At 35.5% G+C, this 18787-nt stretch overlaps 1 protein-coding gene across 3 annotated transcripts in view; it reads right to left on the bottom strand.

Annotated features, from left to right (window-relative positions):
* Positions 1-8556: 8556 nt before the first annotated feature.
* LOC123561618 (cystathionine beta-synthase-like) overlaps positions 8557-18787 on the bottom strand; it is a 52245-nt gene continuing 42014 nt past the window's right edge. For all 3 annotated transcript variants that reach the window (XM_053553045.1, XM_053553047.1, XM_053553046.1), the window contains 3 exons: positions 17026-17160; positions 16160-16353; positions 8557-13069 (listed from right to left, as the gene is read on the bottom strand). In XM_053553045.1, coding sequence (XP_053409020.1) covers positions 12945-13069; positions 16160-16353; positions 17026-17160 — 454 coding nt within the window. In that variant the 3' untranslated portion in view covers positions 8557-12944. The remainder of the gene's footprint in view (positions 13070-16159; positions 16354-17025; positions 17161-18787) is intronic.

Here is an 18787-nt window from a genome sequence, read left to right as displayed (position 1 = left end):
TTATAGACCACCAGTTGTTTTCCCATGGACTTCTGTTGCAACAAAGAAGTATAAAATACATATTTTTATAGCTCTTTGGTTGCAATAATATTCCATAAACAGCTGCCACTTCAATTTCAACTTTGAACGAAGTACTCTCCAACGCCTCTGTGGACATCGACTGGAGAGGGTTAAAAAACTGCACATGGCAGAGTGAGAAACGCATCTCCAACGTGTGTGTTGTTAAAATGACATGCCAAACATATATAGATCTACACTGTACAGTCTATTTTTCACCTTAAGCAAAGAGTCCAGGGAATCTTGACTTGAACGCGTCCAGGCTCGGCGTAGATACAACAGCGGTGGGTAGAGCATTCCAAACTGGGTATGGTGCGTGGAAAAAATGAATGTTGATATACATTCACACGGCAGTGAGGTTGCAAGAACTTGTGATCATTACTTTGTCTAGTGGTTCGAATAATTGCTTTAGTAGGTAAATATGAAGCAGGCACTGTGCACAATAAGTCCGCGGACCACACGGCAGGCTATAGAAGGGTGACGTCAAAGCGCTGGCGACTTTGTTGTTATGATGACCGATGAAGGTTTGTGATGATTGAAGAGGCGCTATCTGGTTTCAGGGGATTAAATGGCTTGTTGGCGACAAATATTGCTGCGTTACGTTGAACTTGTTCAATTTGTTTTATTTGGGTTTGTTGTTTGGGATTCCCGGCATATAGGAGATGAATATTCCAGTTTCGGTCGTACAAGAGTATGATAAGCTCTTTCTTTGACGACTGATAGCCATGTTTTTAGGTTCCTCTTGATGAATCCAAGCGTTTGAGACGCTTTACCTGTTACTTGATATAATTGTGTGTGTTATACTTGAGGTTATCACTCAATTCTACCCCCAGATATGGATAATGTTTTACAGTTTCAAGTTTTTCATTATTCATAGTATAATTAAATGTTTTCTTATTAGTAGAGTTAGAAAAGTTAATGATGGCACATTTTTTTTCACGTTAAACTCCATTTGCCGTGAGTCACTCAACTGTACGTAGGCCTACCAAACGGTTCAGGTCGTCTTGCAGTGAGAGATGGTCTTCATGTGTTATGACTGGACGATATAAAACACAATCATCTGCGAAAAGTCGGATTTCTGAGGAAATGCTGTCTGCCAAGTCATTGATGTATAGAAGAAATATGCAGGGTCCCAGGACAGTCCCCTGTGGGTACCCCGGACGTGACCTGTGATGAAGAAGATGTCGCACTCTCGACCGTGACTAATAACATGGCATAGGCCTAACAAAACATAGAATGTGACATAAAGAAATTTTAAAAAAATTGTATTAATCATGTGTGCATCATTAACAATGGTTGGCACACACACCTAGAACATTTAAAATGTTAGCCTACGTTCAATGGGTTGACTAGGCGTAGCTACTTACGCCAGTACGCCCGTGAATCCACATAATTTTGCCAATTTTTTTTTACATCTTTATCCTAGTAATTAGTGTACTATATATGATAAAATGGGTCTTAATTCAAAGCCCGGGTGTTAGTTTTAGAACATGTCTGGGTATTGGTGGTGGTATCGTTGTTTGTTTTTGTAAGGTTTTAGGTGTTACTTTCCGATCAAATTTGTCAAAAGTTTCATTTTAAATAGATGTATCAAAAATATTTTAATACTGTTTACTGCAAGTTATTAATTTACGAATTCGTCCACAAGGATACCCGCGGTTTCCCTTCCTGACTTGCACACAAAACATCCAAGGGCCATGGACTGTCTGTACAACATGATACATTTTTTTAGAATTCATAAACTTTACAAGTGTACAATGCAGCTATAATTATGTAATTTAATAGAAATTTGTTACTCTATGTTTTTAAAATGCTGCCGTTTTTTAGTTATTAAAGATTTTTCTATTCTGTTTTTGACATCTTCTGGTCGAAAGTCTGAATTTTATGCCCGTAGTGTTTTACACTTATTTACGATAAAAACGAAATAGCTATTTACGATCGCGCTGTATGATATATTACAGGTAATTTTATAAAAAATCGGTTGTTTCTATATATTTTTGCTTAACATTCTGCTATTATCGTATCAAAATTGCTATAGAAATTAAGCTATATTTATTTTCTTGCGGTGCTGAAAGTTTCAGGTTATAATCTTAAATAATGAATGCACTACGCGCGTTTTTTTCTGTACGTAATGTGTTTTGTTGAACTAAAGTTGTACTTTATTTACCTTCTTCCCGATGTCGTCTGGATTTGTATAGCACTGGGACAATTTCAAAATTTTCAAACCGTTTAATCATTTGTGTGAAATCGAATCGAACCGGGTAATCGGCGGACATACTGAAAATGCTGTTTTCTTTCCTGGCGACCGTAAATCAAGGTACTTTCAGTAGCTGACTTCATTAGAAACTACCTGACTTTATCATTTGCAAGCAGTGTGACAATTATTCTAACACGATCCGCAGCAATTGCTATATAAACATATAGCGAAATCGCCTATACATGAATCTACGATAAAATATGGTTGGCTGTTACATTTCACCCCCTATGATTGTAACATAAGAGATTCTACTTCAGTTCCATTACATACGAATTATTTCAGGGCCAAACGGTTGAAAACAGCATTTCAAAAACATAAATTTAATAAAAAGTCATACTGACTTATGTGTAGGTCCATAAACATAGGCGTAGGAGCAAGGGGGGGGGGGGGGGGGCAGCGGGGGCCAGGCCCCACGAAAGCTAGGAGAGGGGGGCCAAAGTATAGTTTGGCCCCCCGAATATTTTGGAAAAGAGATATAAATTGCAGTCTAATATAACATTTACTTAGCATCATATAATTCTTTTCAACCTGATTTCTGATTTGCATTTGGCCTTCCCTTGTATTCTGACTAAAAATGTCTCTTTCCGTAGTGTGAGTACTGAAATCTGTACGCGCCACGCCAAGAATTGTTTACATTTTATAAAAATAATATATGATTGAGCGCAATCACTACAGTTCCGGTTTGAGCGTCTGCAAAATCAATGTAGGCCTAACTATTAAGCCTGTTTACGCATGTAAACGTTATGTATTTTTTTTGTTTTTCATTGTCCATTCAAGGGAAATGATATTTCCACAACTTTATACCACAATTAGACAAATGCAGTGCTAATTGATTGTATGTCCAGGGCTTCAACAGAAGAATGTAAAAAAATGGCACACTTAATTAGAACAATACATAAGATGACTGATTAACACAGTTCAGTGCCTAGTCGTATGTGTATCATCAGAATAACTCAATGATTGCTAAAACATAAAGGTTTGAGGGGCCTATGGCCCAATTAATCCCTGTACAAGGCTTTGAGTCTTTGTAACGAATAATGCACCGAGGATACCTTGCCGCTACCCCCCCCCCCCCCCCCCCCCCCCCCCAAACCGCCGGTCGAAAAGGTTTGGGCCCCCCAAAGTTAAACTCGCTCCTACGCCCATGATAAAACACGTTCTGATCTCTACGAGCGATTCAATTAGCTTAATTATGATTCAGCGGTGACGTCGTAAATGTATGACAAAGTATGACGTCATATAAAAGTTAAGCTCGTCACTCGTGACAGGGTCAACTCGCTTAATTTGATGATTCTGTTCATAATTAGTTTGCGAGCTGTTAGATTACTAATTCATGAATACTTCTCAAAATTCTGATAAAAATGAAACAAATATCTAAACTTTCCATTGGCTATGCAACACTTTCTAACCGTAGGAGGTAAATTGTAACAGCATATAACCCGAATGACGTATTACGCTGAAAATGTAGTACTGCACGGCTACTAAACGCTAGCGCCACCATTAAATTGTGGTGATAAGGAAAATTTCCGTGGTGCAGCTATCGCCCGTTTGAAAATGTAAACACGTGAGTAAAATTTATATTTTATCTTATATTTTTATTGATAGAACTTTTTTCAAAAATCGGAGAATATAGTTCCGTGTAACAACACTTTAACTAGCGGTTGGCTGTGATTTTATTAAAATAATATGCAAATTGTGGTGTCAGGAGCTATTCTCCCGAATCTGACAGTCGCACATTTTCATATCGGCCATATTCGAACACCATTCGATTAATGGACCACTGTAAGAACATACCTGCCATGAATAGTGTAGAAATGATAAATACTATATGCACATCATGAAATAATGAAATCTCGGGTAAGAATATGCCAGGATTTTAAAATTTGGTGGCGCTAAACTCTAGTGAATGTCGTATTTACATAGTGTGCGCTGTTACAGCCTATAATACGCTGACGCATCGGAACAAAAACCAAAAACATTCTCTACTGATAAATTCCTGCAAGGAATCATGTTATAAGAAAGAAAATCGATTCATCAGTTTGATGGTACCTTATGAAACATTATTATCCAAGAAAAAAAGAAAAAATACTTAATACCCTTGGGCCTCTTGTAAATTTCCTTTGTTTAAAATGTTAAATGTAGAATTATTTTCTAACCTTTAAATTTATCTATAATACAAACGAAGGTACTTTAATTCAGGTCATGAAAAATAAGCAATACTTTTATTTCAAACAAAGATTTGTGAGAATTTATTTGTTTATTTAGATTCTAAGTTACTTGCCTTTGTATTTCTACGTCGTTTGCACATTGTAAACAAAGACATACTTTCATCAATTCTTTCAAAAAGTACATACAGTTTCAATTCCAATCGATTAATATTGATTTAAAACAGCTTAGATCAATCTAATCCATATACAGTTAATTATTTGCGATCATGTTACAATTAATCTATGTATGTTGAGTAACGTAATTCGGTGTAGTGTGGGATAGATGGTAACACAATATTGTAAAATTTCCGCTTGCAGTCCGACTTTTCATATTTTAAAATTGAATATATCAGCCACAAATCACATACACAGCGCCACCACAACTGTAAAGCGCCACCACTCGGGTGAATACCCACATTTTCAAAAAATCGTGTTTTAATTTTTTAACTGTGTTTTCGTAATTCTTTGGTGTACTGAATACGTGTTATTCAGTTCTGAATCATCACTTTGAATGCGCAGGTATGTTTTACTGTGTGTGACGTCATCATGGAATGGTGTTCGAATACTAGCATATATGGAAATATCCACAGCAAATCAGAGAAAAGCTCCTGCACCACAATTGCATAATATTTAATGAAATTACAGCCAACCTCTAGTAAAGTGTTATACAACAGGAACTACATTCCGAATAGCTGCTAAATAAGTACTATCAGTTAAAAATATATCTCAAATATAAATTTTACTCGACATGTACAAGTAAACGGGCGATAGCTGCACACGAAATGTCGAACATCTCTTTTAATGTATATCCATCACACAATTTGGTGGTGGCGCTAGCGTTTAGTACGTGTACGGTAAAATGCGAAATTTTGCGTTGTAGAATCGAAATAGTAAGTATGTCATAATCTAATTAATGATAATAAATGGCAGTCGTTTGGAATCGAATATTAAATCACTCGTTGCTACGCACTCGTGATTAATTATTACCTCCGAAGTTTGACCCGATACGTGCACATTCGGACTCCTGAGTCCCATATCAACCACATATAATTGGGAAGTCTGTTAGATCAAGTTACATGTTTTACTGACGCAATGTTAGTGACTTGGTGTGTATGCACAAAATCAAGCTATATATTACTTTCCAAACCGCCGCGAGATAAAAATGGTTACATGTTTAACATGTCAAGCACTTGAACCAGTACTAGAAGAAAATGCAAGACATTTTCGAACAAGTATTTAGTTTTATACATAATTTATTTTGGATCGATCGTGAGAAGAAAGTCCTACAACCTTGATTAACACTTCGACACCTCATTCTGATGGAATCCATTGCCACGAGGGTATGAAAATCAGGGCGTGAGTTTAATCCCTTTTATAGCTGCGGCAAGCAGGGCTCGACACACTCGGTCACGACTTTCACAACTTTGGTAAGAGCAGCAGGGACAAACAAAAGACCTGACTACGAAGGACTTGTAATTTTGGAAAACTGTCTTCAAGTATCGTACCTAATATGTCTCAGTTATATCAAAATACATATTCATCAATCGAGGATATGTCAGTGCAAATGAGCTGAGCGTTATTTTTCTAAGAAAACATCATTTTAAAGTTTTATCAACAGAAAAACAAGAGGGCCCATGATACACTGGACGCACCACCTAAGTCATTGACACATGTTTCAAAGTGGCCAAACAATCTTAAATATTATAAAGGTTAGTCAGTAGGTCACATCATGAAAGTATTTTAAGATCGGTGTGCAAAACTGTACATGTCATCAAAATTTCAAGGCTGTATCTTAAAAAACAAGGCAGTCTGAAAGACAGCTAAATCCCCCGCCACTGCTATGGATAGTGAAAGGGTAAAACCTTTGATTTTAGCTGTGACCTTGACCTTGAACTGACATGGCTGACTCATGAATTCTGCACAACGTCTTGATGGGGTGATCATTTGACCAAAGTTTCATGAAAATCCTTCAAGGGGTTTAGAAGATACAGAGCTGAAACCTTTGACCTTCAGTTGTGACCTTGACCTTGAGTTGACATGGCTGACTCATGAGTTCTTGATGAGGTGATCATTTGACCCAAGTTTGATAAAATCCTTCAAGGGTTAAGGAGATACAGAGTGGACACCAAATGGAAGGCTCAAACCTTCGACCCTTAGTTGTGACCTTGACCTTGAGCTGGCATGGTTGACTCATAATTTCTGCAAATCGTTTCTGATGAGGTAATCATTTGACCCAAGTTTTATAAAATTCCTTCAAGGGGTTTAGGAGATTATACGGACACGAAATTGAAGGCTCAAACCTTTGACCTTCAGTTGTGACCTTGACTTGAACGACATGGCTGACTCATAAGTTCTGCACATCGCCTTGATGAGGTGATCGTTTGACCCAAGTTTGATGAAAATCCTTCAAGGGTTTAGGAGATATAGAGCAGACACAAAATGGAAGGTCAAACCTTTGACCCTAAGTTGTGACCTTGACCTTGAGCCGGCATGACTGACTCATGGGTTCTGCACATCGTCTTGATGAGGTGATCATTTGACCCAAGTTTTATAAAATTCCTTCAAGGGGTTTAGAGATATAGAGCTGCACAAAATGGAAGGCTCAAACCTTTAACCTTGAGTTGTGACCTTGACCTGAGCGCAAGGCTGACTCATGGGTTCTGCACATCATCTTGATGAGGTGATCATTTGACCCAAGTTTTATAAAATTCCTTCAAGGGTTTAGAGTATAGACGCGGACACAAAATGGCAGGCTCAAACCTTTAACCTTGAGTTGTGACCTTGACCTTGAGCCGGCATGGCTGACTCATGAGTTCTGCACATCGTCTTGATGAGGTGATCATTTGACCCAAGTTTTATAAAATTCCTTCAAGGGGTTTAGGAGATATAGAGCGGACACAAAATGGCAGGCTCAAACCTTTGACCTTGAGTTGTGACCTTGACCTTGAACCGACAAGGCTGGCTCATAGGTTCTGCACATCGTCTTGATGAGGTGATCATTTGACCCAAGTTTCATGAAAATCCTTCAAGGGGTTTAGGAGATATGGACCGGACACGATTTTGTTACGGACGGAAGGACGGACGGAGACCATTCCTATAATCCCTCCGCCACGGCGGGGGATTAACAAGAAAGTAGGTCAAGGTCATAGTCAAGTGATCCCTAATTGCTTGGGGTCATCAGGTAATTATAATTAAACAGTCTAGGAAATATGATCTGATAATTTTTGAAGTATTTTTTCCTATATAACTCATAATTATACCGTGACCCCCAGGTGGGGCTTTTCACCCAGGGGCATAAAATTGGAACAAATATTGTAAGAGATCCACCAGGGCAATGCTACATAACCAAATATCAAAGGCCTAGGCCTTAACTTTCAACAAGATCTTTATTTTTTTTCCTATATAAGATCTATGTTAAACTTGGTAAAATCAGAGCAGGGCCTCTTTTCACCCTAAGCCTAGGCTTGCAGTTCCAGGCAAAAGATTTTTAAAGTTTTTTTCCTATATAAAGTGTCTATGTAAAACTTAAGACCCCCAAAACCCCCCCTGAAGATGAGTTCTTTTACCCTGGGTCATAATAACAATTTTGGTAGAGGCAATGCTACATAAAAATATCAAGGCCTAGGTCTTGTGGTTTTAGACAAGAAGATTTGAAAGTTTTTTACTATATAAGTCTATGTAAAACTTGTGACCCCCGAGGCGAGCACGACACACGACGGACATTGAGCGGTCACAAAAGCTCAACAAAGAAACAACAACAATCACCATTTAACATCAAAATAATGTGCTAAGTCATATGGAATTGTAATTTTGTGAAGAACACCTGATTCCAATTCCAGTAAATACCAAGGTATGGCATTATATTTCTAGTATAAGAATTGCAGAATAATACTAAATGATTAATAAATATTTGGAGTGAATTTCATTGTTTCCTTTCATTATACATGTTTTTGTGGCTCCAGTGACATTACTTATGGATCAACTGTCATAGCTATGCTGCCAGCAGTACTATTTCAACAGACACAACAAGACAACTTCCTCTTGAAAATAACTTTATTTGCTCTTAGCAACAATGTTTATATCTTAATATGTTACACCAAGAAGTAGTGTTATCAGAAGTAGACAGTTTCATATGTCTAGATCAATAGTTTATTTAAAGAATTCCTCTAGAATTACAAAGACATTCTATTTTCACAACAAATTAAACAAAATGTGAAAACTTGTAACACACTTTCAAATCGGTTTTATAATATTTCAATGGAATTTCTTTAAATCATTTGTAAGTCTTGTCTGAGGTACAAAACACTTTATATGGATGGGCAGGAAAATTATAAGTGCCAAAAACTGTGACCTTGGAGGCACAGTTCTGAATTTGTATGTCCTCAAATCATGCTTAACATTTGTGTAGTTTCATTGAGTAATCTCAAAATTATAGCTAAGACATGAATGGACAGACTAACAAACTATCATACAGATGGGCATTGTGACCACATATACCCTATGAAATGGACTTTTAAGGATATTGTGCTAAAAAGAAGGTGACCATATCCAGTGATGTCAATGAAATAATTAAAGCTAAACAAAATTTTAACAAAAATTTAAAGACACATATTCATTTGTTATTTCCACACCACAAACACTGACAGAAAATGCTTACTGTAAAATCATTTACTTTCGTGGGCATGAAATTTGTAGTTTTGGTCAAAATGGCAATTTCATGGGGATATGAATTCGTGGATTTCAACTTTTGAACATAAAATGAATGGGAATTTTACATGTTCGTTGGGATTAAATTTCGTGGATTGACTGAACCACTAAATCCACGAAAATTAGTCCCCCATGAATATCAATGATTTTATATGACATAAAAAGATTAAATGAACGTAAAATTGGGATTAAATATTATTAAAATGATGACTGTATTTATTATTTCAAAGTTTACCCTCTTTTAAATGTTGTATCAGCAAATACACTGGAATACCTTGAAAAAATATATTTGTCAATTTGTTTGTACCTAAGGTCATCGTCAAACACTTTTTAGAGAAAATAGGAATACTTTTCCTCAAAAAGTGTTAACAAGTCACTTTAAGGCGTAGGAATACATAAGTTACATACTGCAAAGTCACTGATATTCATACAGGACTCTTCACACACATGAAATTAAATGACTTCACTGAACAGAAGCATAACAACAACAACAACAACAACAACAAAATGCAAGACAATGAGATTCACACATATGAAATTATCTTGCAGGAAAAAAAAACATCCTGAAATAAAAATACCCATACCATGACTTGATCGGAATAAAGACATGTGGGTTTTTTTTTTGTACCCACATCAAAAAACAGTATATATGACATTCTGCAAGAACCCACATATATCCTCGACCTAGGACCGCCCATTAAGGAGAGCTTCAATCAAACAGACTATGGGTAGGTAGTATTAGTGCAGATCAGTTTTTATATTTGCATATATTAGTACAAAATCAAACTCTTGAAGTCAATAGGGGATGAGCAATAACATGCTCAAGTTATCTTGATTTCAAGCAATCCAAACAAAATCTTATGGCAGTTTAACATACTGTAAAATCATTTAATTTTCGTGGGCATGAAATTTCGTGGTTTCAGTCAAAACGAAAATTTCGTGGGGATATGAATTCGTGGATTTCAACTTTTGAACATAAAATGAATGGGAATTTTACTTGTTCGTTGGGATTAAATTTTGTGGATTGACTCAACCATGAAATTTAGTCACCCACGAATATTAATGATTTCACAGTATTACAAATGCGGTCATACCCAACGGTTAGAATCTTACAGTATTGCATCAATACAGTGGAGGTAATATTGGAGGGAAAGAATCTTACTGTAGTATGTCTCTAAAGTAGTCTCGAAGCTACTGGCTCTGTCATGCAACGAAAAGGTAGTTCTAATGCGTAATGAGCTTGGAAGACGGAAAGTTGCAAAACTACTGTTATAATACCGTTAAGGTCATATTCGAAGGTAAAAATCTTACAATTTAATATTACAGAAAAGGTCATACTGGAGGGTAAGCACCTTACACTATTGCTACAATCAAGCAGAGGTCATATTGCAAGGTTAAAATCTTGCAGTACTGTTACAATCCAGCCAAGTTCATGCCAGAGGGTTAGACTAGGTTTGTTTACGTTTTACAGTGCACATAGTGCAGGTTATAAGGCCCCAAACAGGACTGAAAATTCTGGTTTCAAAATTACTTTACATCAAATCTCACAGTACTTATACACTCCAGCTGGGGTCATACTGGAGTGTCAAAACACTGTGCTGAACTGTTCACCTATATAAATTACCAATGTTTGGTTCTTTTCTTGACAAATCAGTGTACTTGACATAGAAAAACCCACACATCTTCTGGAAAAATCAGTTTCTTTTAAGCTAGTTGTGTTTGTTTGAAATGACTACTGTTCTACAACATAGCATTTTATTAAAACATGTTTTTTCAACAAAGATACAATTGTTCGATTGCTATTTCTTGTTACTACTGATCCTTCAGTCAAGTTTCAAAATAGACTTCAAAGGGAAAATAACAAATTTGATGACATTTTCACATACTGAAAATATTCCACAATGTAGAGTAGTTTTTAATGACTTTTCAAGGTTGTAGATTTACCTCCTTTTAACCATATGACCAAGAATATGTATCAGTCTGTGTGCTTATTTTTTAACAATTCGCGAAATATCAGCTGGAGTCCTTACGTTGCTGCTTATTTTATTTTATTATTTTGAATAATTTTACATCAAAACATATCCAGCATTAAAATTCACCTTAACTTAGACAGTAGGGCTGACTTTTTAACACTCAATACATGGGATGAAATAGATTGCTGGCCGCATATATGCTACTCATACAGTGGCCACCAGGCATTAGTTTAGGTTTTCTGTATAAATGATGTTCTGCTGTAACTTCTGGTTAAGGTAGTTCTGCATGTTTGAGTCAATTTTTTTTCTACAATGTAGAATTTGATTAAACTCTGATTTTTCAAAACTTCAGAATATACAGTCGAGTCCACTTAATACAAACTCGCTTGATACAAATTTTTGGCTATAACGAACAAAATCCGGATTCCCCGGCTGAGTCCTTCTATTTCTTTGTAAAATTATTTCGGTAATAGCAAACTCGCTTCATACGAATTTTGTTTTAATATCAAATTTTGACTTAAAAGATATAGCAACAGTGCCACTGTAATAAATTCATGCACATGTTTCGATTAATTCATTAATTGATTTTCATTTCTGTACGCCGAATCGAGGCTTTATTATACGTTTTCCGGATAAATGACGTTACGCCATCACTTTCGGTTTTTCAAACGTGCAGAATTACCTTAATCAAACATGCAGAATTACCTTAAACCAAAATCATTCTGATCATATTTGTATGCCAAATAAAATGGCATTAGATTAACAGCACTTTCAAAAATATAATAACCATCAAATAAAAAATACATTTAACAAAAAAAATAAAACATTTTACAATGGTCCCCGTTCTGTCACCAGTTTACAAGGAAATGCCCCATTATATCATTAAGAATCCTAAGGAAACACCATGCAAAAAACAATTATGAGCAACACTGGAATACATGTACCGTGTATATACAATTAAGTTATCACAAAGCATGTGTTAGGAAGACAATCCCTTCTTTCTTTGTACTTCCTCTAACAGAGCAAGAGACAACAATGTGAAATATAGTTCTACAATGCAGTATGATTTCAAAACCTATTGCAATTAGAACAACCGTCAGCGAACAGCATGGATCCTGACCAAACTGTGGATGCGCAAGCTGGCCTGGATCCATGCTGGTCACAAAAGCACTATGTTGGTTTTCTCATGGCGTGGCTCAAATATTGTTTATGTCTGTTGCTAGCCGGACTGTATTTAATGAAATATGACACAACCTAATCCAAATGATATCTGCTTCTACATTTCCAAAAATAAACAATAACACAGCTCATAGAAATACAGCCAAAACATGAAGACAAGATAAAAAGAGATTTGCCAGGAAATAATGTTAAAAGAAACTGAATCAACATCTAGATTATGAAGTTGGGTCCTAGATTTTAACACAAAATTCTGCAAAAATCTGACTAGACAAAATTTTCAATAGACACTGATTTCAACTTAATTCAATACTGACATGACTGGATAACAATAGACATCACATACTAATGTAGCCAATCAGATTGCTTGAATATGATAATCTGAAAGATGATTGGATTACAGTAGACATCATATACAAATCAAATTGCGTGAATATGATAATCTGAATCATGATTGGATAAATGGGAAAAGTTTAGGATTGCAACCAATCAAAATGACTGTTTCTAACATTAATCAATTTTGTTGTGTCATCATCAGAGTAGTTCAGCTCTGTGCAGCTCTTCACTTTACTTCTTTTCATTTGCCTGTCCATCCATAAGAGACAGGTTTTCTGTGATAAAATTCAGTAGATCAATTCTTGTAGCGATACCAAATATCATCTGTCTCTGGGTTGTCTTGCTATCACCTTCATCTGTCAGGGTAAACATAGAGGTGTTTAATCAACAAAATGTTCTCAATACTATTCATACCAACAACATCCTTGTAAACTTTTATTTACAGAAATATCTCTTTGAATGTACAGCTATCATTTAAAGCAATCTATACCCCTAGATGCTGCTTTGATACAGGGAAAGTAAAATTTTGTGATAATGACCTTTGACCCGCAAGTTTGACCTTAACCTCTGTGACCTAGTGACGTTGGTTTTGCACTCCGCATATTATCTTGATGGGGTTAACAGCTGATGCAAGTTTTATGATAATCCTGCCAGTGGTTCAGAATAAACGGAACAGACAAAATTTAAGCTATTTGATATTTGAGTCACATCTGCGGGCAAGAATCTTAGAGCAATTCAATATTCTAAATGTAACCTTGACCTTCCATCTAATGACCCTGGTTGTGCTCTCTGCAAAGGTGAACAACTGATGCTAATTTTATGAAATTCATTCTTGCTGTTTTGAAGATATGAAGTAGACAAGAATTTAAGCTACTTGATATATAACCTCTTAGTGTGACCTTGACCTTGAACTTAGTGACTTGGGTCATGTGATCTTTTATTATTTCTGTTTTATCAGCATCGAGTTTGAGCATGTTACAATATAGGGCAATACCAACCAATAGCCTTTATAGGCTTAAAAGATAAGAACAACTGGGAGGCGTTGGTGTAGTAACAACAAATCATTCCATAGCATCTCCTTTTTTCACCAATGGTGAATATATGTAACTTTTGGGATTTAGTTTGTGACCCGTAGGTATACTGTATTTCATCAACTGCTCAAGTCAGTGCAACACAGTCAGATGGTCATGGTTCTAGTAGCTTGTAAGATACATGTAGTTTGGTCAAGAGGCTGAATATTGCCGTTCTGGAACTTAGTTAGGTCAACCTGGTCTTTCATTAGCTCATATTCAGATGAATGAATTTTTCTGTATATAGACTGTAGTTTCTCAAGGATTTGTTCTTTTCTGGATGGTGCTCTTACTGATATCAGCTACCGTCGCAATAATGAGTGGGAGACTGGATACAAGCATGTTGTTTTTGTGGCTGTTGGTTCTAGCCTAGGTTTCTTTAACATAGATCTTATTGCACATTCTTAAATATCTTTGGTACATTACCAAAATCCTCCAGGAATTTCTTAAAATGTCATGTCTGAATCTTCTGTTGCATGATTCAAATCAACAAAACAGTTTGTTTTAACATGACGTTCTATAACATTTTGAGTCTAACTGATCTGATCTTAGTGATTTTTCTTGTGAGTGTATAGCCTTCCGTATATTTTCAGATTTATTGATACAAAAGTAGCTGAAATTCATTTCATTGCAAGCTCCTTTGCTGATAACTCAAAGGGAATAGCAAGATCACTACTGTTTGTTTGATTTGGGTTTAACGCCGTTTTCAACAGTAGTTCAGTTATATAGTGGCGGACAGTTAACCTAACCAGTGTTCCAGGGTTTTGTACCAGTACAAACCTGTTACCTGCAAGTAACTGCCAACTTTCCCACATATTCAGAGGTGGAGGACGAATGATTTCAGACACAATGTCTTTTTATTTTATCAAACAGTCACAGGGATTGAACTCACAACCCCATGTCCTTGGAACTGCGCTCTCGCTATTGAGCTAAGCAGGCGGACTAGATAACTACTGTCTCCCTACAGATTTCTGATGTCTTGAAAAATACCTATGAGGAATAATAATATATTACCCATCACTTTATATTTGAATATTCATTGTGACTTTGAGCATATGCCACTTACATTCAAGCTTGCTTTTTGGCCTTATGAAAGTCGTCTGTAATTAGGTGCAAATTGGTCGAAATACGACTATCTTAAATGGGCAAAATGAATGCTATCTATCAGTGAACATTAGCTGTTTAAATACATATACACTTACTAGCTTATCAACATGAGATGCATGTAATTAGAGGGTAGGTTTCAAAACAGTCATATGACATGTTGATAGTTTGATAACAAAGACTAAGGTTACATGTAACTGACTGCATACACACTGGAAGCACACCTGTAATTTTAATAGTTTGTGGTCAACCCCTATGTGGTCTTGCCTAATGAAAACAGTGGATTTGGCTAGACACTTGCCATGAAGATGAGTATAGTTCGATGTGTAATGTCTTTATATTTCACATATGCTCTTGAAAAGGCAAATATTACTTCATCTGCAAAGATGGTATTGCTATGTATAGCTATTTGCCAATGTATTGGTAATTATATAATGGCAACGGCTGATAAACTTATAAACTTGGATATTAAACATATGAGCCGTGCCATGGGAAAACCAACATAGTGGGTTTGCGACCAGCATGGATCCAGACCAGCCTGCACATTCAGTCTGGTCAGGATCCATGCTGTTCGCTAACAGTTTCTCTAATTGCAGTAGGCTTTAAAAGCGAACAGCATAGATCCTGACCAGACTGCGCGGATTCACAGGCTGGTCTGGATCCATGCTGGTCGCAAACCCACTATGTTGGTTTTTTTCATGGCACGGCTCATATACCCTTTGCATTTGCAAGGTACATAGATAAACATTAGTTTGGTAGGAATCAAATATGTTCTTAATTTACAGTATAATGATGGTTCGGTTCATGAAATAAATCCCTACTTTATATTTATATTTGGCAGCCATTTTACTTTTGACGGCCATTTTGATAACACAGTAACATCCAATATAATGTCAACAAATACAGTATGCAGTCTTAAAAATCATACTGTGTAATATTGAGCATTCTTTTCATTTTTTTATAAATATTTAGCATGATAACAGATTATTGGAAAAAATATAGGATTTTGGTGGCCATTTTTAAAATAGCCACCTTGGTAATTACAGCAACTTCCTTTCGTTTTCTTATATAGATAATACCCGGAAACGTTTGACGCTTTTCCCACAAATGGCACGATTTTATGAACTCAAGTCACCATATGGCTGCACTAAAACTGCAGTAAGAATGTTAGTCTTGATAACTATCTCTACAAGAGATGTGTGCTGAAAGCAGCAAGTTTTTTTAACAAAATCAGTATAAATTAAAATAATTATAATATATAAAATTACTTACACTGTTTTTGTCCATGTACAACAAGAACATAATGGTCTGTGTCTAACATCCGTGACAACTGTCCTAAAGATGTGTCCATCTGAACCATTTTGAATTGCTTATACATCACCTTGGAAACGGGATCTGACTTCTGAACTTTGGACTTGATAACCTGTGCCATCATGTTTCCTACTGTCACCATACCTTGGATAGTTCTGTAACACAGCAAATAATTATGATGTTCATAAGATATGGGTGCAGGAACATTTCTCCTCAGAATAATAGCTTTGTAGTCAATTTACCTAACCAGTAGTTTTGGAATCAGTACCAGTACAGACTTGTTCTTCATAAGTATAACTTTTGCCCATGAATACGAGGACAATGTGGGTGGGAATAAATGATTCAAGGCATAACTTTTTCTAATGACAACATCATGGAAAACAATCATCTTGCTATGGGACTGAACTTGCAACCTCCACCTAAGATGTCTTGTATGCTGTAGGTTTTAAATTAAGACTTTTTCTATTTCCCAGTTACACTTAATCTGTACATTTCTTGCACATTTTATACATTTTTCACGGTCCACAAATTTACTAGTGGACAAACTAGAGTGTAACCCTGCAGGAAGACTGCAACTACTATGCTGAACAGAGTATACTACTCCAGGGATATCATTTTACTAACAAACTAATCAAGGTGTTGGATATTTACTCTTTCAAGTAGTCATTAACTGATGTTATTCTGCAACTTAGTGTTTACCTCTACCTACTGATTACGTAAGCAGTGTATTTTCATTTCTGCCATATTCACCCTGTATAACCATATCCACATTGTATCACCATAGGGAATGTAAAATATATCTAAAAACATGTAAAAACTCTACCTACCCATCTTTATCAACCACCGGGACTTGATCAAATCCTTCTTTGTTAAGCAGTTCAAGTGTTTCACAGATAGTAACACTGGGTGTAACAGTCAGCGGACTCTGCAGTTTCAAGGCACTCACATTCAAATTCCACCACCTAAAACAAAGACAAAGAAATCTAACTCATGCAAAATTTAATACAGAAAAGAACAATTTTCAAATCATTAAGGTGGCAAGCCACCTTTTTCTCAATAAAGGCTACATCCATGTATCAGCATTTACATTTGAAAACGTACACTATTTCAATTTCATGATGGCTGAAAATATTAATTCTAAATTCATAAATTGGAGAATTTCAAAATTGGCCATAAAAACATAAGAAAAAAAATGTTTTATTTAATTTGCTTCAAAAGAATTCTATGTGTCTGACATTTCTTTAAAGGGTGGAGCAGACTTAGAGTTATATATATCTCATATATATATTTGTCTTTATCACAAGAGTTTTAATAAAAAATGTCAAAATTAATTAAAAATACTTTATGAATTGTTTTAGTAAGACATTAAAAGAGTGCAACTTGCACCAGTTTATTTCGATGCTGATTTATTACCAGTATTACCAGTTGTTTATATTCTTTAGCTAAGCGTGATAAACATGATAAAACAGCAGCTTATTAGAAGGTACGTAAATGCATGCACTACAAAAACACAATTTTACAGTAATTGAAATCAATCAGGGAAACTCTAAAATTAACATCATAAATATGAACTTCCAAGGAATCTTGAAATTAATGTACAACCTGTACAATTTTACAGTAATTGAAAATCAATCAGTAAAACTCTAAAATTAACATCATAAATATGAACTTCCGAGGAATTTTGTAATCAATATACAATCTGTCCATACTAAACTGACACACACCTACCAGTAACCAAACCTATAAACTTTATGAAAAAAAAACAAGCTATTGTCTGTAACATAATGTGCTTTTAGAGATAAATGCATACAAGACAAGATTCAAATGAACAAAAATCCACTAGCAACTATTTTTAGAATATACATAAACCAAAATATATGATTATTGTGATGACTTGTTAATAGGGTTCAGGACACTATATTAATTAATGCTAACATGGAACAACTTGAACTAAAAAAAAAACACATTTCCCTGCTATTATACAATCCAATACCAAATGAATATTACATGTGTATTTTAAAATCTTTGATTAACAAGAAGAACAGAGTATTATGTCACAGCACGATGCAAAAATGACTGAGGTGACATTTTAATAATATTTCGATGGATGTGCATACTGCAGAATGCAACACAACAACCACAAAAACAACACACCAACTGCTAGTCACTATAAAGAAAATATGTGATAGTACAACAAAGCCAAGTCTGTAAACAGGGTAAATTCATGTAAAATAGAGATCATACAAACTTTTTTAATAGAGATCAAACAAAATTTTTTATAATATTTTCCATTTTTTTATAATATTTTCCCAATCATGTTTGAACTTGGGAGACAGATTAACAAAAATGAAGGCAAGAGAACCATGATAGTCCCAAGTAGCTCATCCGACCCTGACATTTACTTTTAACCAACTTTTACATCAAGCAGTTCCTGAGAAAAAGTTATTTAAAGGTTTTATTTTCTGCTCTGGTAGTCTCTAAGAGCCCTGACAAAAATTATCATTTCAAAGTATTAAATTCTCAAGAAAACACAGTAGTTTGTATGAAGTAACGTATAATTTTTCTGTTTGAAAAGGTTTTAATTGAATG

Source organism: Mercenaria mercenaria, chromosome 10 (genome assembly GCF_021730395.1).
Source record: "Mercenaria mercenaria strain notata chromosome 10, MADL_Memer_1, whole genome shotgun sequence".
In the NCBI taxonomy this organism is placed as follows: Eukaryota; Metazoa; Mollusca; class Bivalvia; order Venerida; family Veneridae; genus Mercenaria; species Mercenaria mercenaria.
Note: the sequence above shows the minus strand (reverse complement) of the source record. Positions and strands in the feature narration are given on the sequence as shown.